This window comes from Balaenoptera physalus, assembly GCF_965194825.1.
Source record: "Balaenoptera physalus genome assembly, chromosome: 6".
Lineage (NCBI taxonomy): Eukaryota > Metazoa > Chordata > Mammalia > Artiodactyla > Balaenopteridae > Balaenoptera > Balaenoptera physalus.
This window is the reverse complement of record NC_138885.1, coordinates 119,811,914-119,836,537: the sequence shown is the minus strand read 5'-3', so window position 1 is coordinate 119,836,537 and position 24,624 is coordinate 119,811,914. Positions and strand designations below refer to the sequence as shown.

Below are 24,624 nucleotides of genomic sequence, written 5' to 3'. Positions count from 1 at the left end.
GTTGCTCAACAGTTATGTAAGAAGGTAGAACTGACTTGTCTGAAATCAAACAGAATGAGGAGGAGTATAGGAATCAGACCCATTTTCTCTTATGAGATAAATCCCAAACTATGTCTCCCTAAAGAAAGCTGGAGGAGCATGGAACTTCTTTAAAGCCCTGTTAAGAAAGGAAGGCCAGTACCCCAACCCTAATGAGAAGGAAGGGTCACTACCACAAGTTGAGAAGGGCAGCTCTTGTAGAACACAGTTATGTAAAAGTAGTTAGCAAACCTCAGGAAAAAATACAGCTTACAGCAGCTAGAGCTGAGGGAGGTCCATCTGCAAATTACTAAAAAGTGAAAATAGTTGAAGCCTTAACATAATTAAGTGACTAGCTCTCCTGAAGCCTTGACCTTCAGCAGCTTCTGAAAGAAACCTCAGGTGAGCTCTCTAAAGCAGTGGTCCTCGAAGTGTGGTCCCAGACCCTGAGGGAACCCTAAGCCTCTTTCAGGGATTCCACTAGCTGAAACTATTTTCATAACAAAACTAAGATGTGATTTGCCTTTTTTTTTACTGTGCCAGCCTTTCCACTGATGGTGCAAGAGCAACGGTGGGTCAAACTGCTGGTTCCTGAGTAGGAGTCGAGACAATGGCACCAAGCGAGATTCTTCACCACCACACACTCCTTCACTGCACAGTGAAAGAAGAAATGCCAGCTTTACTTAAGAATGTCCTTGATGACGCAATAAAAATGAAATCTCAGTCCTCAAGTACATCTTTTTAATATTCTGTGTGACAAAATGAGAAGTACATATAAAATAGAAGACGATGGTTGTCTCTAAATAAAGCACTTGTTTGAATTGCAAAATCTCTCTGTGGAACATCATGTTTACTTGAAAGAATGAAGGACACACAAGTGATGGTTATTCAAACGTTGATACTTGGCAGGCATTCTCTAGAAAATGAAACAGAGTAAGCCTGTCGCTTCAGGGAAAACAGCTGACAGTGTTTGTTGCCAATGATAAAATTTGAGCTTCCAAGAGAAAATTATAATTTTGGCAAAATTGTATCTGCCACCATGAGCTTGACAGCTTCCCAATACTTAACCATCTTTCTGATGAGTGTGGTGATAATATATTGTTTTTTGATACTGTAAAATAAAATGGGGCAACATTTGTAAGATCTACATAACTCAATGAACCAGTATTTTCCAAATATCTATCACACAATGTCAAAGAATCAGGCATGGGTAAAAGGTCCGGTCAAAGTCAGAGACAGACCAATGGATTCTAATGAAACAAAGTATGAAAAGCTCACTGATAACATTTCAGATCCCATTGCAGCTAACGTTCATAAAACCACCCCTTGTTAACTTCTGTGTAGTACCAAAGAAGAATACCCACTATTGTCTGAAAAGGCCATAGAAATATTCCTCCCTTTTCCAACTAATTATCTATGTGAGGCTGGATTTTCGTCATCATTCAATCACAACAACATATCGAATCAACTGAATGCAGAAACAAATATGAGAATCCAGCTGTCTTCTATTAAGCCAGACATTCACGAGATTCTCAAAAATAATGCCACTCTTCTCATTAATATTTCTAAAACAATAGCGTTTTGCATTTTTAAAAATGCTACTTATGTTTACTTGTAATGGGTTTATTATTATTTCTAAGTGAATTAATAAATAAATACTTCAATTTCTAGTATGGAGTAGATATATATCCCACATTAAAAAATATACAGAAAACCCCAAAGAGCTTTAAAAGTGCAGGTAAGAGGGACTTTCCTGGTGGTCCAGTGGTAAAGAATCCTCCTTCCAATGCAGGGGACGTGGGTTCAATCCCTGGTCGGGGAGCTAAGATCCCACATGCCATGGGGCAACTAAACTCGCGCACTACAACTACTGAGCTCCCGCGCCTCAACGAGAGAGCCCACATGCCGCAAACTACAGAGCCCACACGCCCTGGAGCCCACGTACCACAACTAGAGAAGAGAAAACCCACATGCCACGCACCGCAATGAAAGATCCCGCATGCCTCAGTGAAGACCCCGCGGGCCGCAAGTAAGACCTGAAGCAGCCAAAATTAATAAATAAATTAAAAAAAAAAAACTGCATATAATGAGAACCTCTGGTCTAGAATAGCACTCACTGCCTGTCCAGGATGTCCAAGAGGCTCCCAAGGACAAGGCCCTTTGTATTTCAGGGCCTAACAGAAATTAGCACTCTCAGTATTTGTTCCAAAAATACCAGGTCTGGCTTCCCAGTTCTGCCAGAAGAGAGGATGAGAAGTTCAGGGCATTAAAGAAAAGTTTTCTCTGCATTTCACCAACAGATCAAAGCATCTGACTGCATGCTAAAATCCAGGAATCCTATGACCAGACAATTCCAAGGTCATAGAAGGACTCTAGCAGGAAAGCTAAACTCAACTCCACATCATGAGTACCAGATCCTGAAGTTAAAGGTTCATCTAAGTTTTTCAGGTGAGAGCTGGGTGAAGAATTAAAAACAGTAGAAAACAGGATTGGTTCAAGATGGCGGAGTAGAAGGACGTGCACTCACTCCCTCTTGCGAGAGCACCAGAATCACAACTAACTGCTGAACAGTCATCGACAGAAAGACACTGGAACTCACCAAAAAAGATAACCCACATCCAAAGACAAAGGAGAAGCTGCAGTGAGACGGTAGGAGGGGTGCAATCACAATAAAATCAAATCCCATAACTGCTGGGTGGGTGACTCGCAAACTGGAGAACACGTATACCACAGAAGTCCACCCACTGGAGTGAAGGTTCTGAGCTCCACGTCAGTCTTCCCAACCTGGGGGTCCGGCAATGGGAGGAGGAATTCTGAGAGAATCAGACTTTGAAGGCTAGTGGGATTTGATTGCAGGACTTCGACAGGACTGGGGGAAACAGAGACTCCACTCTTGGAGGGCACACACAAAGTAGTGTGTGCATCAGGACCCAGGGGGAAGGAGCAGTGACCCCATAGGAGACTGAACCAGACCTACCTGCTAGTGTTGGAGGGTCTTCTGCAGAGGTGGGGGCGGGGGGAGGTGGCTGTGGCTCACCACGGGGACAAGGACACTGGCAGCAGAAGTTCTGGGAAGTACTCCATGGCGTGAGCCCTCCCGGGAGTCCACCATTAGCCCCACCAAAGAGCCTGTAGGCTCCAGTGCTGGGTCGCCTCAGGCCAAACAACCAACAGGGAGGGAACTCAGCCCCACCCATCAGCACAGAAGGGGATTAAAGCTTTACTGAGCTCTGCCCACCAGAGCAACAGCCAGCTCTACCCACCACCAGTCCCTCCTCTTAGATAGCCTCATCCACCAGAGGGCAGACAGCAGAAGCAGGCAGAACAACAATCCTGCAGCCTGTGGAACGAAAACCACATTCACAGAAAGACAGACAAAATGAAAAGGCAGAGGACTATGTGTCAGATGAAGGAACAAGATAAAACCCCAGAAATACAACTAAATGAAGCTGAGATAGGCAACCTTCCAGAAAAAGAATTCAGAATAATGACAGTGAAGATGATCCAGGACCTCGGAAAAAGAATGGAGGCTAAGATAGAGAAGATGCAAGAAATGTTTAACAAAGACCTAGAAGAATTAAAGAACAAACACGTAGGGGGGACCTTCAAGATGGCGGAGGAGTAAGACGTGGAGATCACCTTCGTCCCCACAAATACATGAAAAATACATCTACACGAGGAACAGCTCCTACAGAACACCTACTGAATGCTGGCAGAAGACCTCAGACTTCCCAAAAGGCAAGAAAATCCCCATGTACCTGGGTAGGGCAAAAGAAAAAAGAAAAAACAGAGACAAAAGAATAGGGATGGGACCTGCAGCTCTGGGAGAGAGCTGTGAAGGAGGAAAAGTTTCCACACACTAGGAAGCCCCTTCACTGGTGGAGACGGGGGGTGGGTGGGGGGGAAGCTTCGGAGCCACAGAGGAGAGCGCAGCAACAGGGGTGCCGAGGGCAAAGCGGAGAGATTACCACACAGAGGATCGGTGCTGACCAGCACTCATCAGCCCGAGATGCTTGTATGCTCACCCGCCAGGATGGGCAGGGGCTGGGACCTGAGGCTCAGGCTTCGGAGGTCAGACCCCAGGGAAAGGACTGGGGTTGGCTGCGTGAACACAGCCTGAAGGGGGCTAGTGCGCCACAGCTAGCCGGAAGGGAGTCCGGGGAAAAGTCTGGACCTGCCTAAGAGGCAAGAGACCATTGTTTCAGGGTGCACAAGGAGAGGGGATTCCTTCCCTGTCTGCCCACAGAAGGCAGAGCACCGCCTAAACAAGCTCCAGAGAAGGGTGCGAGCGGCGGCTATCAGCTCAGACACCAGAGATGGGCATGAAACACTAATGCTGCTGCTGCAGCCACCAAGAATCCTGTGTGCAAGCACACGTCACTATCCACACACACCCCCAACCCCCCAGGAGCCTGGCAGCCCGCCACTGCCAGGGTCCCGTGATCCAGGGACAACTTCCCGGGAGAACACACGGCACGCCTCAGGCCGCTGCAATGTCATGCTGGCCTCTGCCGCCGCAGGCTCACCCCGCATTCCAATTATAACTACCGTGCCCCTCCCTCCCCCCAGCATGAGTGAGCCAGAGCCCCCAAATCAGCCGCTGCTTTAACCCCGTCCTGTCTGGGTGGGAACAGAAGCCTGAGGGCGACCTACACACAGAGGCGGGGCCAGATCCAAAGCTGAACCCCAGGAGCTGTGCGAACAAAGATAAGAAAGGGAAATTTCTCCATGCAGCCTCAGGAGCAGTGGATTAAATCCTCACAATCAACTTGAGGTACCCTGCATCTGTGGAATACCTGAATAGACAACAAATCAACCCAAAATTGAGGCAGTGGACTTTGGGAGCAACTGGAGACTTGGGGTTTGCCATCTGCAACCAACTTGTTTCTGATTTTTATGTTTACCTTAGTATAGTTTTTAGCACTTGTATCACTAGTGGATTTGTTTATTGGTTTGGTTGCTCTCTCTTTTTTTTAAAATTACTTGCTTATTGTAATAATTTTGAAAATATTTTTATTTTATTTATTTTATTTTTATTTTTATTTATTTATTTATTTTTCTTTCTTTCTTTTTTTCTCCCGAGCTGTGTGGCTGACAGGTTCTTGGTGCTCTGGCCTGATGTCAGGCCTGAGCCTCTGAGGTGGGAGAGCCGAGTTTAGGACACTGGACCACCAGAGACCTCCCAGCCCCACGTAATATCAATCAGCAAGAGCTCTCCCAGAGATCTCCGTCTCAACACTAAGACCCAGCTCCACCCAATGGCCAGCAAGCTCCAGTGCTGGATGCCCCATGCCAAACAACTAGCAAGACAGGAACACAACCCCACCCACTAGCAGAGAGGCTGCCTAAAATCATACTAAGTTCACAGGCACCCCAAAACACACCACTGGATGCAGCCCCACCCACCAGAAAGACAAGATCCAGCCCCGCCCACCAGAACACAGGCACCAGTCTCCTCCACCAGGAAGCCTACACAAGCCATTAAACCAACTTTACCCACTGGGGGCAGACACCAAAAACAATGGGAACTACAAACCTGCAGCCTGTGAAAAGGAGACCCCAAACACAGTGTATTCAGCAAAATGAGAAGACAGAAATATGCAGCTGATGAAGGAGCAAGGTAAAAACCCACCAGACCAAACAAATGAAGAGGAAATAGGCAGTCTACCTGAAAAAGAATTCAGAGTAATGATAGTAAAGATGATCCAAAATCTTGAAAATAGAATGGAGAAAATACAAGAAACATTTAACAAGGGCCTAGAAGAACTAAAGAGCAAACAAACAATGATGAACAACACAATAAATGAAATTAAAAATTCTCTTGAAGCAATCAATAGCAGAATAACTGAGGCAGATTAGTGACAGAAGAACTCACTCACTTCCAGTGACCTGGAAGATAAAACAGTGGAAATAACTATCGCAGAGCAGAATAAAGAAAAAAGAATGAAAAGAATTGAGGACAGTCTCAGAGACCTCTGGGCCAACATTAAACGCACCAACATTCAAATTATAGGGGTACCAGAAGAAGAAGAGAAAAAAAAGGGCTCTGAGAAAATATTTGAAGAGATTATAGTTGAAAACTTTCCTAACATGGGAAAGGAAATAGTTCATCAAGTCCAGGAAGTGCAGAGAGTCCCATACAGGATAAATCCAAGGAGAAACATGCCAAGACACATATTAATCAAACTATCAAAAATTAAATACAAAGAAAAGATAGTAAAAGCAGCAAGGGAGGGGCTTCCCTGGTGGCTCAGTGGTTGAGAGTCTGCCTGCCAATGCAGGGGACACGGGTTCGAGCCCTGGTCTGGGAAGATCCCACATGCCGCGGAGCAACTAGGCCCGTGAGCCACAATTACTGAGCCTGCGCGTCTGCAGCCTGTGCTCCTCAACAAAGAGAGGCCACGATAGTGAGAGGCCCACGCACCGCAATGAAGAGTGGCCCCCGCTTGCCGCAACTGGAGAAAGCCCTCACACAGAAACTAAGACCCAACACAGCCATAAATAAATAAATAAATAAATAAAAATTAAAAAAAAACAGCAGCAAGGGAAAAGCAACAAATAACATACAAGGGAATACCCATAAGGTTAACAGCTGATCTTTCAGCAGAAACTCTGCAAGCTAGAAGGGAGTGGCATATTTAAAGTGATGAAGGGGAAAAAACTACAAACAAGATTACTCTGCCCAGCAAGGATCTCATTCAGATTCCATGGAGAAATTAAAACCTTTACAGACAAACAAAAGTTAAAAGAGAATCCAGCATCACCAAACCAGCTTTACAACAAATGCTAAAGGAACTTCTCTAGGCAGGAAACACAAGAGAAGGAAAAGACCTACGATAACAAACACAAAACAATTAAGAAAATGGTAGTAGGAACATACATATTGATAATTACCTTAAATGTAAATGGATTAAATGCTCCAACCAAAAGACATAGACTGGCTGAATGGATACAAAAACAAGACCCGTATATATGCTGTCTACAACAGACCCACTCCAGGCCTAGGGACACATAGAGACTGAAAATGAGGGGATGGAAAAAGATACTCCATGCAAATGGAAATCAAAAGAAAGCTGGAGTAGCAATTCTCATATCAGACAAAATAGACTTTAAAATAAAGACTACTACAGGAGACAAAGAAGGACACTACATAATGATCAAAGGAACAATCAAAGAAGAAGACATAACAATTGTAAATATTTATGCACCCAGCATAGGAGCACCTCAAAACATAAGGCAAATGCTAACAACCATAAAAGGAGAAATCGACAGTAACACAATAGTAGTAGGGGACTTTAACATCCCACTTTCACCAATGGACAGATCATCCAAAATGAAAATAAATAAGGAAACACAAGCTTTAAATGACACATTAAACAAGATGGACTTAATTGACATTTATATGACATTGCATCCAAAAACAACAGAGTACACTTTCTTCTCAAGTGCTCATGGAACATTCTCCAGGATAGATCATATCTTGGGTCACAAATCAAGCCTTGGTAAATTAAAGAAAACTGAAATCGTATCAAGTATCTTTTCCAACCACAACACTATGAGACTAGATAACAATTACAGGGAAATATCTGTAAAAAATACAAACACGTGGAAGTTAAACAATACACTACTAAATAACCAAGAGATCACTGAAGAAATCAAAGAGGAAATCAGAAAAAAACTAGAAACAAATGACAATGAAAACATGACGACCCAAAACCTATGGGATGCAGCAAAAGCAATTCTAAGAGGGAAGTTTATAGCAATACAATCCTACCTCAAGAAACAAGAAACATCTCAAATAAACAACCTAACCTTACACCTAAAGCAATTAGAGAAAGAAGAACAAAAAAACCTCAAAGTTAGCAGAAGGAAAGAAATCATAAAGATCAGATCAGAAATAAATGAAAAAGAAATGAAGGAAATAATAGCAAAGATCAGTAAAACTAAAAGCTGGTTCTTTGAGAAGATAAACAAAATTGACAAACCACTAGCCAGACTCATTAAGAAAAAAAGGGAGAAGACTCAAATCAACAGAATTAGAAATGAAAAAGGAGAAGTAACAACAGTGCAGAAACACAAAGAATCATGAGAGATTACTACAAGCAACTCTATGCAAATAAAATGGACAACCTGGAAGAAATGGACACATTCTTAGAAAAGCACAACCTTCCAAGACTGAACCAGGAAGAAATAGAAAATATAAACAGACCAATCACAAGCACTGAAATTTAAACTGTGATTAAAAATCTTCCAACAAACAAAAGCCCAGGACCAGATGGCTTCACAGGTGAATGCTATCAAACATTTAGAGAAGAGCTAACACCTGTCCTCAAACTCTTCCAAAATATATGAGGGAGGAAAACTCCCAAACTCATTCTACGAGGCCACCATCACCCTGATACCAAAACCAGACAAAGATGTCACAAAAAAAGAAAACTACAGACCAATATCACTGATGAACATAGATGCAAAAATCCTCAACAAAATACTAGCAAACAGAATCCAACAACACATTAAAAGGATCATACACCATGATCAAATGGGATTTATCCCAGGGATGCAAGTATATCTTCAATATACGCAAATCAATCAATGTGATACACCATATTAACAAACTGAAGAAGAAAAACCATATGATCATCTTAATAGATGCAGAAAAAGCTTCTGACAAAAGTCAACACCCATTTATGATAAAAACTCTCCAGAAAGTGGGAATACAGGGAACCTACCTCAACATAGTAAAGGCCATATATGACAAACCCACAGCAAACATCATTCTCAATGGTGAAAAACTGAAACCATTTCCTCTAAGATCAGGAACAAGACAAGGACGTCCACTCTCACCACTATTATTCAACATAGTTTTGGAAGTCCTACCCTTGGCAATCAGAGAAGAAAAGAAATAAAAGAAATACAAATTGGAAAAGAAGTAAAACTGCCACTGTTTGCAGATGACATGATACTATACATAGATAATCCTAAAGATGCCACTAGAAAACTACTAGAGCTAATCAATGAATTTGGTAAAGTTGCAGGATACAAAATTAATGCACAGAAATCTCTTGCATTCTTATATACTAACAACAAAAGATCAGAAAGAGAAATTAAGGAAACAATCCCATTCACCATTGCAACAAAAAGAATAAAAAGCTGGGAATAAACCTACCTAAGGACGTAAAAGACCTGTACGCAGAAAACTATAAGACACTGATGAAAGAAATCAAAGATGACACAGATGAAGAGATATACTATGTTCTTGGATTAGAAGAATCAATATTGTGAAAATGACTGTACTTCCCAAAGCAATCTACAGATTCAATGCAATCCCTATCAAATTACCAACAGCATTTTTTGCAGAACTAGAACAAAAAATCTTAAATTTGTATGGAGACACAAAAGACCCCAAATAGCCAAAGCAATCTTGAGGGAAAAAAACAGAGCTAGAGGAATCAAACTCCTTGACTTCAGACTATACTGCAAAGCTACAGTAATCAAGACAATATGGTACTGGCACAAAAAAAGAGAAATATAGATCAATAGAACAGGATAGAAAGCCCAGAGATAAACCCACGCACCTATGGTCAACTAATCTATGACAAAGGAGGCAAGGATATACAATGGAGAAAAGACAGTCTCTTCAGTAAATGGTGCTGGGAAAACTGGACAGCTACATGTAAAAGAAATTAGAACACTCCGTAACATCACACACAAAAATAAACTCAAAATGGATTAAAGAACTAAATGTAAGACTGGACACTATAAAACTCTTAGAGGAAAACATCGGAAGAACTCTTTGACATAAATCACAGCAAGATCTTTTTTGATCCACCTCCTAGAGTAATGGAAATAAAAACAAAAATAAACAAGTGGGAACTAATGAAACTCAAAAGCTCTTGCACAGCAAAGGAAACCATAAACAAGATGAAAAGACAACCCTCAGAATGGGAGACAATATTTGCAAATGAAGCAACTGACAAAGGATTAATCTCCAAAATTTACAAGCAGCTCATGCAGCTCAATACCAAAAAAACAAACAACCCAATCCAAAAATGGGCAGAAGACCTAAATAGACATTTCTCCAAAGAAGACATACAGATGGCCAACAAACACATGAAAAGATGCTCAACATCACTAATTATTAGAGAAATGCAAATCAAAACTACAATGAGGTATCACCTCACACCAGTTAGAATGGGCACCATCAGAAAATCTACAAACAATAAATGCTGGAGAGGGTGTGGAGAAAAGGGAACCCTCTTGCACTGTTGGTGGGAATGTAAATTCATACGGCCACTATGGAGAACAGTATGGAGGTTCCTTAAAAAACTAAAAATAGAATTACCATACGACCCAGCAATCCCACTACTGGGCATATATCCAGAGAAAACCATAATTCAAAAAGACACATGCACCCCAATGTTCACTGCAGCATTATTTACAATATCCAGGTCATGGAAGCAACCTAAATGCCCATCGACAGATGAATGGATAAAGAAGATGTGGTACATATATATGATGGAATATTACTCAGCCATGAAAAGGAATGAAATTGGGTCATTTGTAGAGACGTGGATGGACCTAGAGGCTGTCATACAGAGTGAAGTAAGTCAGAAAGAGAAAAACAAGTATTGCATATTAACGCACATATGTGGAATCTAGAAAAATGGTACAGATGAACCAGTTTGCAAGGGAGAAATAGAGACACAGATGTAGAGAACAAAAGTGGACACCAAGGGGGGGGAAGCGGGGGATGGGGGTGGGGCGGTGGTGGTGGGATGAACTGGGAGATTGGGATTGACATATATATACTAATATGTACAAAATGGATACCTACTGAGAACCTGCAGTATAAAAAATAAATAAATAGAATAAAATTTTAAAATAAATAAATAAAAATAGTAGAAAACAGGAAAAAAATAAAGTTTTTCAGCAAGGGATTTTTCATTTACATATTCATTTTTGGATTTGGTTATAAATATTCTGCCTCCCTTCTTCCATCCCTTTTCCCCTACCTACTCTCTCAAATTTGGTGCTCCTCTGTGCTCAGTCTTCTCACTTGGCCTGGCACATAGTAAGCACTCAATAAATGGCAGTTGCAACTATTAACACAAACTCTCCCAAAGCAACCTCTTTTATCCCATGGCCTCAACCATCTCCTACATTCTCAACTTTCTTTCATCTCTCAGACCTACAGAACAACCTCCCAGGCCTTTCTACCTTGATGTGCTGCAGGAACCTCAATTCAGCATGCCTAAACTCCTTTATCTTTCTCCTCAAAGCCCTCCTCCTAACAGTTCCTCCTGCATCACCACCCACTTAATCACTAAAGTCAGAAAACAAGGATCATTCCAGACTGCTCTTTGTCCCACTCTCCCTACATCTACTTTGCCACCAGGTTTTGTCCACTCTACCACTGTTAATATCTCTCTAAACCCTCTCCCCCACTGCAACCACTATAAAGCCCTCATCATCTCTAGTCTGGTCTCTAGTTTTCTCATTGGCTCCCTGCCTTCAGTCTAAAATCTTACTTATTCAAACTGCACACTGACACTACAGTAGTAATCTCAAGCACAAATCTGATGTTACCTTCCTGCTAATTACCTTTCCATGGTTTTCCTGCAATATACTCTTCCAATGATTTTACTCATGTATTCCCCTAGGAATTTTTAAAACCATGTATTCCTTGGGGAGTTTCTGGTGGCCTAGTGGTTAGGATTCCAGACTTTCACTGCCATGGCCCAGGTTCAATCCCTGGTTGGGGAACTGAGATCCTGCAAGCCACGCGGAAGAGCCAAAAAAAAGAAAAAAAAAAAAAAAAACCCATGTATTCCTTGCACATCTTAAAGTTGAACTCTAAAATTTTTCATCACAAGTTTAAACAAGTTTATCCTTTTGTTAAGAGGAGGTAGAAAATACTAAACATTTTATAGAAAGAACTAAGGTAAGGACTAACTAATTGAAATAAACATTTCATGACTATTTAATAAAATTAGTTTTAACTATCTGATTAACACACATCTAAACTAAAAGAAATCTCTTTTAAAAAATTTTATGCAACTTTTATCCAATACAGCTTGAAAAATCTGTGGTCCCGAAAAACATTTTAGACACATTTTAACTGTTGTGTTCTTTTTTTTTTTTTTAATATTTATTTATTTATTTCACTGCACCGGGTCTTCGTTGCAGCATGCAGGATCTTCATCACCGCATGCAGGATCTTTTAGTTGCAGCATGCAGGATCTAGTTCCCTGACCAGGGATCGAACTTGGGCCCCCTGCGTTGGGAGGTCGGAGTCTTAACCACTGGACCACCAGGAAAGTCTCCAACTGTTGTGTTCTTCTGAATTCAGAATATCCCAACAAGGAACAAGCTTCACTCTAACAGCAATGTGTATTACACATGGGAAGACAAGAAGCCTTCTAGGGTTTTTTTTGTTGTTTGTTTGTTTTTTCTGGGTGGTCTCATCTGTATGACCCTATTAGGAAATTTATTCATGAATTCAATAGTTATGTCCCGAACAGAAGGGTAGAATAGTACAATGATTACAGTATAGATGCTGCAGTCTCAGGCTTTCCGGGTTTGGATCCACTTAGTGGCCCTCAGACTTTGGGCAAGTCAATTTTTTCCCATATGGCTCAGTTTTCTTACCAAATCTGGCTTCACTCGGTGAGTCAGGGGGAAGGAGAGCCACACAGAGTACAAGGTGGTGAGTACCGTGGACAGCCAGGACTGCTGGACCTCCCGGCTTCTGGGAATGCGGTGAATATAGTATTCGGGAAACGTAGCACTGGAGTTTCTATCAGCTCGATTTACTTCAAAAGAATTTATTTTACGGGCACTCATTTCATCAGTGTCAGCAATGATATAATGTCTAGGAGAGTAAGCATCGGACAAGTTCTCGAGCAGCCTCAGGATCTCAATGGTATGCCCACCGGACCCAGCCACCACCAAGAGGCTGAGAGACCGCCGGGGCACAGCGGCGCGGGGACGCAGCACTACCCATAGCCGCACTGCCAGCCCCCGCGAGGATAAGGGTGCCACCCATTCAAAGACAAGACGCATGCGTGCTATCCCCCGGCGCCGGCCGCAGGAGCCCTTCTAGGTTTTTGAGGTAACTTAATCAATCACCAAAGAAGGCCTCCCTGAAATTAATATTTCCAAAATATTCCCTGTTTGCCAACCTGAGGTTTTTATACTCCGAAAAATATACTATAGTAAAATTTGAGAGCGTGAGAGAGATGACACTCTCCACCCCTTTTTTGTAAGGTCAGTTTTAGAAGCGTTCATTTGGAAGCTGAGGATCTGGGAACTGATTCTTCTAAAACTATATGTGCATGTCTATCCCTTGGAAGTCTCAGGCCCCTGAGTATCCTGCTTGAAAACCACTGCTCTGGAGGATCTAGTTCTAACTCTTTAGCAAAACATCCGAAGCCCTTTGTGATCTAACCCCTATTAAGTTCCCTATTCCTATTTGTCCCGGGCTGGTTCCCTCCAAACACAGCTCAGGTCTATCCGACTGTTTCCAGTTCTCTTTTCAGGCCTTTACTAAAGCTACTTTAGTATCTTTACTAAAGCTACTTTGTATCTGGAATGTCCTCTCACCTCTTTATTCCCAGAAAACACTTGATAATTTTTCAATGCTCCATTCAGCCCAATCAATAAGCAGCTGGTAACTTTACGGGCACCAAGTGAGTGGTTTTTATGCAAACAGTGCCTCAGTATTTATTGCAAGAAATTAAGGATGGGATAGAACACTGTCCAAAAGGGTCTCCCAGCTACTCGTTGACTGGCTAAATCAACAGGTAATGACGTTAAGGAAGATGGGATCTGGAATAACTGAGAGAGCAGGGATACCTACCTTAAAAAGGAAAGATTAAAACATTTTCTAGATCCAGAATGCGAATGTGAAGACCAGGGAATGGGGATAATATAGTTTTCCAAGTAAATTTGGGTTAAATATCCTTCTAATGTTCTATCAGAACACACACCACACATATGGCAAATACCGTTTACCTGATTAAAATCTCCCCTAGACTATAAGCTCCGTGAAAACACGCCTGCCTTGCTCACCACTGTATCCCCCCCTCCCCCGCCGGGCCTTCCACAGTGCCCTGGCTCACTAAATATTTGTCGATGTTTATTAAAAATTGTTGAATGATTAAATGAAGTAATGGATGTATGGATATATGAAGAATTCAATTCCACAGCATCTCGAATGCTGTTTGAATCTCTACAGTTTAGGAAAGTATTTCTCTACAGATAGTGAAGATGGGGAAGTTAAGTGGGTATCCATGTAAAATTCAGCCGTGAGGCCTGAGAGGAGCTTGGGCTCACACCCAAGCAGGGAGAATTTAAACTGCAGCGGAGCGGGAAAGACGAGGCACGGAGGCCCAGGGTGAGAGGTGCTGCAGGGTTCGGGGCACCCAGAGGCGGGGCGACTAAGTTCACTGGGCGTGGCGGGGAAGGGGGCGGACGGGGGGGTGGAGAAGGGTTCCGAAGAGGCGCGAAGTCCTGGTAGGGTGGGAGGACGCGGCCCCCTCTCCTCCCAGGGGATGGAGAGGTGGCGGGCAGGAAGCAGGGCTGGGGCAGGAGCGGCCAGAGGGCTGGGGGCCGCGTGAAAGGACTCGGGCAGAGGGAGGGGCGGGAGAGTCGGCGCGGCGGAGGGTCGTTTTCCCGGCTCCGCGGCCACACTCACCCAGCGGACTCAGCTTCGCCCCGGCTGGGCGCCGGCTCCGGGCTTCTTCCTCCCTTGGCCTTCCGGGCGAGCGGGCGGCCTCAGGCGCCCCTAGCAACCACGCACGGCCACACGGCCCGCGCTCTCAGCCACCGGCACCGCTGCCACCAGCCACGCACTGCGCGCGCCCCCAGCGGACGGACTGAGGGCCTGAAGGGGCGATCCCAGCGGGAGGGAGGCAGGCGCGCGGAATCTCCGGGATTGTAGAGTTTGGGAGGACAGGCGGTCACAGGGCTCGCGCACACGCAATCGCTTCAACGGGGGTGGGACTCGCCGAGTGGAATTCTGGGAGATGTAGTCTCAAGGTTAAATTCCTGGAAGGTTAAGCTCTGGAGCTTCAGGACCCGCTATACCTTGATTCTACCTAACCCTTATGGACTCTTTCTTCGGCCGTGCCTTAATTCTCTCCTCTAAAATCTAAGAGCTCAGGCTTTATTAAAGAATTTTCTTGTAGTTCCTTCCAGTAAGCCTTTGAGTTTGACCCCAGGAAAGGAGAGATCGCCAGATCCGCCATGCTTCCCTCTACCCACCTTCCCCTAACCCCACCCACCCAACAGGCTCCAATTACAACCACCTGCTTCCTGGGCTCCAAGTGTGAACTTCAGGAAACACTGACTCAATTAATTATCTCGCCAGGCAAGACAGATTGTACCCCCTCAGTCTCAGATGTCCCTAGACCTAATGGATTTGGAGATCTCAAGAGAGCTGGAGGGTGAAAAGAACTTTTCTAAATAGTCTGGTACAGAAATAAAGGGGACAGTAAAAGATGAAACTAACCTAAGGAAAATAATCGGGACCAGAACAAAGATGCTGATAAATATTTAATTTAGGCAACAGTCATTGATAAATGCTAAAATCATTAGAGGGTTGATGGGGGACTTTTACACTGAAAGGACATTTGCTATCACTTGTATATTTTAATCAATCTTAGATCATGAAATGTGGGGCAGCTATAAATTATGTCTCATGATGTGATGCAATTTGAACTACACATTAATACTTAGGAAGTAGTGTATTTTTGTCTAAAAATCAGTTGAATCTGAATCTTAATCAAACTTTTGGCTCCAACTTCCAGTTTTCAGGAAATAAAGAGAAACGTCGTCACAAGAAAGCCATTTGACCAATCCAGAATGTAGGCCAATGTATAGGGGAATGACCTAATTTCTCTGACAATTTCAGAGTATAAAAAATGAGTGAGGTGTTCTATATCATGAGACTTAAGAGATATAATTACATCAATGAGTGGACCTTGTTTAGATCCTGATTCAAATAAGCCAACTGCAAAAAAGATACTTTTGAGACAATAGAGAAATCTGAACATGGATGGGGGAATATTAACATGGATAACGTTAAGAAATCATTATTAATTTTTTTAGTTATTGTAGTTTACTGAATGGTGACTCCCCCCCCCAATATATCCTTGTGTTAATTCTAGGAACCTGTAAATATTACTTTATATGGCAAAATATGTGATTGAGGATTTTGAGAGGATGATCTTGAAAGGATTAAGGAATTTTTCCGGATTATCTGGGTGGGCCCTAAACCCAATAACAAGTGTCCCTAGTGAGGCAGAGGGAGATGGGACAGACATAGAGAATACACAGAAAAAAGGAAGAGGCAGTGTGACCAAGGAGGTACAGATCAGAGTGAAGAGGAATGCCTGGGGCTACCAGAAAGTGGAAGAGGCAAGAATGGATTCTTCCTTAGAACATTCTGAGGGAATGGGGTTCTTCAGACAGCCTGATTTCAGAATTCTGGCTTCCAGAACTGTGAGAGAATTTCTGTTGTTTTAAGTCACTAAATTTGTGGTAATTTTTTCTGGCAGCCACAGGACATTTTGACATTTTGACATCTTTTAAGAAGATATCCTTATTTTTTACAGACACTTTAAGGTATTAAACAACATGATGCCAGGGGGTTGCTTTCGCTTTAAAATACTACAGCAAACACCCTAGTAGCAACGAGCACAGGTAGCATCCAGGTCTTAGTTTCTAATACCACTACATTACAAGGAACCAGGGCTCCCTAGAGAAATGGCTGATTCTCAGACTGGGACAGGAGATATATAAAATGAGCCTGAAGCATCTGGTAGTGCCAGAAAGAAAGTGTTCCTAAAACAAACAAAAAAACAGATTGGTGGGTGTATGTCACAGGAGCTAACTGCAAGAACTCCCAATGACCAAAGCTCGAACAATTTGAGCAATAAAATTAAATAAATAGCGGTTTATGACCCAAAGTATAAAATATCCATGAGTCCCTGATATAAATAAATGGTTGAATATATTCACAAATGTGATAAAGAGACAAATCTCTTATGCAGAAAAATTCCCCCCAAATTATGTAGATACTCAGCCCTAAAGGAGGGGGAGTATAACCCCCATTCCTTAAGTTTGGGCTGTGCAGAGTGACTTCTTTCCAAAGAGTACAGTATGGAAAGGGAGGTGGAGTAGGGTAAAAGTAGTAACAGTAGAAAAATCTGACAAACATCACTTCTGCCAGGTGATCAAGGTCAACACCAAGTCCTAAGTCATGTAAATAGTATATGCCCTTGATATATGATGAAAATGGCATTTTACTTTTGTGATCTTCCGCCCCAAAACCCATAATTCCAGTCTAGGCATGAGAAACACCAGGCAAGTTCCAGTAGAGGAGCATACTACAAAATACCTGACCAGTACTTCTCAAAATTGTCAAGGTCACAATGTTCATTGCAGCACTATTTACAATAGCCAGGACATGGAAGCAACCTAAGTGTCCATCGACAGATGAATGGATAAAGAAGATGTGGCACATATATACAATGGAATATTACTCAGCCATAAAAAGAAACGAAATTGAGTTATCTGTAGTGAGGTGGATGGACCTAGAGTCTGTCATACAGAGTGAAGTAAGTCAGAAAGAGAAAAACAAATACTGTATGCTAACACATATATATGGAATCTAAAAAAAAAAAAAAAAGGTTCTGATGAACCTTGGCGCAGGACAGGAATAAAGATGCAGACGTAGAGAATGGACTTGAGGACACGGGGAGGGGGAAGGGTAAGCTGGGACAAAGTGAGAGAGTGGCATGGACATATATACACTACCAAATGTAAAATAGATAGCTAGTGGGAAGTAGCTGCATGGCACAGGGAGATCAGCTTGGTGCTTTGTGACCACCTAGAGGGGTGGGATAAGGAGGGTGGGAGGGAGATGCAAGAGGGAGGGGATATGGGGATATACGTATGCATATAGCTGATTCACTTTGTTATACAGCAGAAACTAACATAACACTGTAAAGCAATTATACTCCAATAAAGATATTCAAAAAAACAAATTGTCAAGGTCCTCAAAAACAAGAAACTTCTAAGAAACTGTTAGAGCCAGAGGAGCCCAAGGACAGCTAAATGATGTGTAATGAGATCTTGGAACAGAAAAAGGAAATTAGGTAAGAATTAAGGAAATCTGAATAAAATACAGGTTTTAGTTGATAATACAGTTCACCCTTGAACAACACGAGTTTAATAAACCACATGGATCCACTTACATGCGAATTTTTTTCAATAAATACATACTACAGTACTAAATAATCCACAGTTAGTTGAATCCTCAGATATGGAGGGCTGACTGTAAAGTTATACTCGGATTTTCCATTGTGCGAGGGTCGGCACCCCCAAGCCCTGTGTTTTTCAAGGGTCAACTGTATATCAATACTGGTTCACTGATTGTAACAAATGTATCAAAATAACGTAAGATGTTAATAATAGGGGAAATTGTGTGTAGGGGCAAGGTATAATATATGAACTCTCTGCACTATCTGTTTGATTTTTCTTTAAATCTAAAACTGTTCTAAAATATAAAGTCTAGTTAAAAAAAAACAACAACAACAGAAATCTGCCTAGCCCACCTTAACCAAGTCATCAGAGGTAACTTCACCAATAATGGGAAAACGCAACATCATCAGCCTCCAGAAATGATGTACTAAGAGGACACATCATCACTTATATAGTGTTTCTGCCAAAAATGTATAACTGGAATCAAATCACTCAAAAAAATCAGATATACCCAAACATCAGATATACTCAAATCACAAAGAAACATCAGATATACTCAATATCAATCACTATCGTAAAAGAAAGGAAGGATGGGGAATGGTTCTAGGTTAGAGGCAAAAGAGATGTCATAACCAAACACAAAGCATGATCTTGGGTTGGATCCTGGACCAGGAGAAAAATTGGTATAAAGAACATTATTGGAACAATTGGCAGTATCTGAATATGGGCTGTAGATTAGTTAATAGTATTATATCAGTGTTGAATTTCCTGATTTCATTAATCCCATTAATTATACTGTGGTTATATAAGTAAATATCCTTGATCTTAAGAAACACAAGTTTTTTAAAGGTAAAGGGGCATGGTATTTTCAACTTACTCCCAAATGGTTCAGAAAAATATGATAAAACCAATTGTGGCAAAATGTTAACAGTTAGTGAATCTGGGTGAAGGGTATATGGGAGTTCTTTGTACTGTTCTTACAACTTTTCTTTAAATTATTTCTAAAAAATGCTTATTTAAAAATACAGCAATGACAAAATTAAACAAGGGAATAGGTAGAACCAGTGTGATAAAATGTTGATAACAGCTGAATTTGTGGGATCAGGGTATTGGGGGGTTTAGCATGCCATCTCTCTACTTTTATGTGTTCAAAAACTTTAAGTTCCTTCTCCCCTCCCCAAAAGTTAAAATACATATGCACTCAAAACAAGCACAAATGCTCAAACCTTCCAGACATTCTCTAAATTCCAGGCACTACTCAGACTTTCATTCCAAATCCTCTCAGCACTTTGTGTGATAATTGCTAGATGTAAAACTGTTTACATATTTTTACATATTTCTTTTCTTTTTGGCTGCGTTGGGTCTTCGTTGCTGCATGCGGACTTTCTCTAGTTGCAGCGGGAGGTGGGGGGCTACTCTTCGTTACGGTGTGTGGGCTTCACATTGCGGTGGCTTTTCTTGTTGCAGACCACCGGCTCTAGGCGTGTGGTCTTCAGTAGTTGTGGTGCTGGGCTTCAGTAGTTGTGGCTCGCGGGCTCTAGCGTGCAGGCTCAGTAGTTGTGGCGCACGGGCTTAGTTGCTCCGCGGCATGTGGGATCTTCCTGGACCAGGGCTCAAACCTGTGTCCCCTGCATTGGCAGGCGGATTCTTAGCCACTGCGCCACCAGGGAAGCCCCTGTTTACATATTTCTCATCCTTTAGATTGTATGCTCACAAGGATTGGAACATTTTTCTTATTATGTTTCCTCATAAAATTATTAATTATTGCTTGATGCAATAGCCTAAAAAGTTTGGATGTATATTTAATTTCTCTACATTAAATTGTTTACATACCAGATAAGCAAAATATTTCAAGCTAGTGTTTAACAAATTATTTGGAAAAAGCAAATAATTCCTTTACAAGGTAATTCCCCCTAGTTTACCTTTTAGGAAAAAAAAAATCCAGATTTAAAAACACAATACTGTATACATATTTGTGTTAATCCAGACAGGTCTTAGTGAAGTACTGTGGTTTTGTGAAAAACAAAATTTCTGATTTGTCAGAGATACATTCTGATGTACTCGTGGATAACATATGTTGCCCAGGATTTGTTTCAAAATACTTAAGTAAAAAAAGAATAGATATGGTAGCTATCGAAGTGGTGATGGGGTTCACTGAACTAATCTCTCTACTTTTGTGTACGTTTGAAAATTTCCAGCTAATAGCTTAACGTTCAAAACTAAACTAGAGTTTTCCCACCCACTACCACTCCACTAACAGCCTTCCCCATTTCAGTTAATGGCAATTCCGTCCTTTCAGTTGCTCGGGCCAAAAACCATGGAGTCATCCTTGACTGCTTTCCTTTGTTACACTCTCACATCCAATCAGTCAAGAAAACTTATTTGTTCCATCTTCAAAATATATTCAAAATCTGACTACTTTTCACCACTCCATTGGTACCACTCCAGTCCAGGACACCATTATCTCTCATGTGGATTATTACAATAGCCTCCTAACTGCCCACCCTACTTCCCATCCTCCCCCATTCCTCACTGTCCATCACAATACAAGAAGGAAGAGCAATCTTTTAGAACATAAGGTAGATCTCAGAACTCCTCTGATCCAACTCTCCAATAGATCCCCACTCTACGTAAAATGTAAGGTCTTTAAGGCCTACATCTGGTCCCATTACCTTCCTGTCCTTGTTTCCTACTGTTCTCCCCCTTCTTCACTTTTTCCATCCAAACTGGCCTCCTCATAGCTCCTCAAGCACTCCAGGCATACTTCCATATGGCCATACTCCAATGGCCTTTGAAGACCATTCTCCCTGCATTGTCTTTTCCCTCAGAGAGCTGCACTGCTTTGTTCAAATGTCTTTGTTCAAATGTCACCTTCTAAGTGAGGTCTACCCTGGCAATCCAACTCAGCACTCCTCATCCCCCCCTTCCTGCTTTATATTTCCCTGGAGCTTTTATCACATTCCTACATACTAAAAACTTCATTTTTTTTTTAAGTTTTCTTTAAGTAATTTAATATTTTATTTATTTTTGGCTGGGTTGGGTCTTTGTTGCTGCGCACAGGCCTTCTCTAGCTGCGGCGAGCAGGGGCTACTCTTCGTTGCGGTGCACGGGCTTCTCATTGCGGTGGCTTCTCTTGTTGCAGAGCACGGGATCTAGGCATGCGGGCTTCAGTAGTTGTGGCGCATGGGCTTAGCTGCTCCAAGGCATGTGGGATCTTCCCCGACCAGGGCCCCAACCCATGTCCCCTGCATTGGCAGGTGGATTCTTTTTTTTAATAAATTTATTTATTTATTTTTGGCTGTGTTGGGTCTTTGTTTCTGTGCGAGGGCTTCCTCCAGTTGCGGCGAGCGGGGGCCACTCTTCATCGCGGTGCGTGGGCCTCTCACTGTCGCGGCCTCTCCCGTTGTGGAGCACAGGCTCCAGACGCGCAGGCTCAGTAGTTGTGGCTCACGGGCCTAGCTGCTCCGCGGCATGTGGGATCTTCCCGGACTGGGGCACGAACCCGTGTCCCCTGCATTGGCAGGCGGCTTCTTAACCACTGCGCCACCAGGGAAGCCCTGGCAGGTGGATTCTTAACTGCTGCGCCACCAGGGGAGTCCGCAATTCACTCATTTTAATAAGCCCACTGTCTCCCCAACCAGAATGGAAACTCTATGACAAACAGGCATTGCTTTACCTCCAGTGCCTAGAATAGTATCTGGCATATAGAAAGGACTCAATAAATATACGTTGTAGAAAATAGACTGGTGGTTGCCAAGGGGGAGGGGCCTGGGAGAGGGTTGGATTGGGAATTCGGGATTAGCAGATGCAAACTGGTATATATAGAATGGATAAACAACAAGGTCCTACTGTATAGCACAGGGAACTATATTTAATATCCTGTGACAAACCATAATACAAAAGAATATGAGGGCTTCCCTGGTGGTGCAGTGGTTGAGAGTCCGCCTGCCAGTGCGGGGGACACGGGTTCAAGCCCTGGTCTGGGAGGATCCCACATGCCGTGGAACAACTGGGCCCGTCAGCCACAACTACTGAGCCTGTGCGTCTGGAGCCTGTGCTCCGCAACAAGAGAGGCCGCGACAGTGAGAGGCCCGCAAATCGCAGTGAAGAGTGGCCCCCGCTCGCCGCAACTAGAGAAAGCCCTCACACAGAAACGAAGACCCAACACAGCCAAAAATAAATAAATAAATTTATAAAAAAAAAAGAATATGAAAAAGAATGTATATATGTATGTATAACTGAGTCACTGCTGTACAGCAGTAATTAACACATTGTAATTCAACTATACTTCAATAAACAACTTTAAAAAACAAACAAATAAATAAATATATATTGAACTGAACTGAAATAATCTGGATAGGAGGAAATTATGGTGGTCTCTAGAAAAAAATGTTATTTTTGCCAAAATATAAACACAGTGAGCAATGAAGATGAGGTCTAAATGAATTCTTTATAAAAATAAAGGCACCTTACTCATCTTTCATTTCTAAAACAAGTGGAATTTAAGAAAGGACAAAAAGTAGTCTCCCTATGTTACAGATGGAGAAATTAGGGCTCTGGGAAGCTGGTTGCAAGCTATCCAGTGAGTGAAGGTTTAAGCTTTCCAGGATGGATTATGCTTCTAACCAATGGGCCTGCCAAACATCCCTTTCTGGTAAACTGCACAATCTCCATAAACAGCCATCCTTCTAAAGCAGCTGGGCTTCCCTATACATTGAAACTCCACCAAATACTAAAACTAGTCACTAAGCCTGAGATCAGAAAGCAATCCAATTTACCCCTCTGTTTAATCCTATCCTTTCCTATTTCAGCTCCACTGGCCCTGGCTTGGAAGTAGGTGATCACATGCAGCTCATCTGGGATGGAGGAAGCTGGAAGGCAGGAAATGATACAAATAAGCTCCCAAACCAGGATCTTCTGTGAACAGAAAACCAGTGCTTCCAGCATCACACATCAGCTAAAAGAGCTGAACCTCTCAACTCTTTACCCTGGCAGCTCCAAGTAAGTAGGGTTAAAAAAAAAAAAGAAAAAAGGAAGGAGAGAGGGAGGGAGGGAGGGAAGGAAGGAAGGACGGAAGGGAGGAAAGGGAAGGGAAGGAAGGGAGGAAGGAAGGAAAGAGGGAGGGAGGAAGGAAGGAAGAAAGAGAAGGTGCATTCCCACCCCCACCAATGATTGGGATGGGGGCTACAGGCTGGAGAGCCCTCCATAACAGGGACTGATGGCATTTATCCCCACAGCAGGCTATCCCCTAGAGGCAGGCTCTGTCTTCATCACTGTCCTGGGACCATTGCATCTAAAACAAGAACCTGCTGGGAAGATTTCAGGAGCTCCAGAAAGGAAGAGACCTCTCAGGTAGAAGGTGTCTCCCTAAGGTCCAGGAGGCATGTCCGTTGGGTTTAAAGGCACATTATTGGAGAAAAGACCCCCTGATGTAGAGAAGAAAGGAATCTCCTCTGGCACCAACAACAATGAAGTTTACTGGCTGAAATCATCCTGAATCTGGGGGAAAAAAGGAGCTTTATACATAAATCTCTTCTAGGTTCTCATTCTCAAATCAGTTGATTGGCAGCTTATCTCTTTCAGTCTCTTTAGCTCTTGGTTGAGTTGGTGGCTTGTAGAGCAGAAAAAGGAAGGGTTGGCAACAGTAGGGCAATGAAGGTTGGACGCTGGACCCCAGGAATCTGGGGTCATGTATTGTGGGTTGGCCTCAAGAGATGAATGAGTTTCCTGCAGTGTTTGGCAGAGGCCGGCCTGGGACTGCTATGTGGCAGTAACTGATTCCCCAGAGAGAGCAAGGCTAATTTCTCACTGGCACCCAGGGACACCAGCACCTGTGGGATAGAGAGAGATGATAGAACACGACATGCAGAGGACTGTGATTTGGCCCAGCAATTCCCACTCCAGAAAAGGAAGAAAAAGAAAATGAGCTCTTGGGGACTCAAAATAGGTTGTGTGGGAAAAGACAGACCTTGGAGACAGGAATCACCAGGACCAGAGGTCTATTTCCATTCTCTTTGGTTACAGACCATGAAACCAAGGCACCAAAGGAGCCATGCACTTGTCCCCAGGAAGAGGTAATAAATGCAGCAGTAAAAGTAAGCCAAAAGGTGAGACTCCCAGCTGTGGATCTAGACCAGTGGGTCTGGACCTCCTTACCACCAAGAATCCCTTTTATTATTTCCCCACACAGATTGCCAAAAAACTCTAACATATATCATAACCATCCTGTCAAAACTTCTCTTCTGCATGAACCACCCAATGCTACCACATTGAACTATTATAATTTGGAGGTTTAGCTTTATCATAGGTAGATGTATGATTTTTCCATTGGGCTGTTTA

General features: G+C 42.7%; 2 protein-coding genes across 3 annotated transcripts in view; both read right to left on the bottom strand.

Moving 5' to 3' along the window:
- TTLL4 (tubulin tyrosine ligase like 4) overlaps positions 1-24,624 on the bottom strand; it is a 49,150-nt gene that overhangs the window by 22,344 nt on the left and 2,182 nt on the right. The window contains exon 1 of one of the 2 annotated variants that reach the window (XM_082466077.1): positions 14,714-15,016. The exons of the other annotated variant lie outside the window; for it this stretch is intronic. The gene's annotated coding sequence lies outside the window, so the exon portion shown is untranslated. Of the gene's footprint in view, positions 1-14,713; positions 15,017-24,624 lie in introns of those variants that run through there. 2 annotated transcript variants of the gene reach the window in all.
- STK36 (serine/threonine kinase 36) overlaps positions 15,561-24,624 on the bottom strand; it is a 35,642-nt gene continuing 26,578 nt past the window's right edge. The window contains exon 27 of the mRNA XM_082466076.1: positions 15,561-24,116. Coding sequence (XP_082322202.1) covers positions 23,973-24,116 — 144 coding nt within the window. The 3' untranslated portion in view covers positions 15,561-23,972. The remainder of the gene's footprint in view (positions 24,117-24,624) is intronic.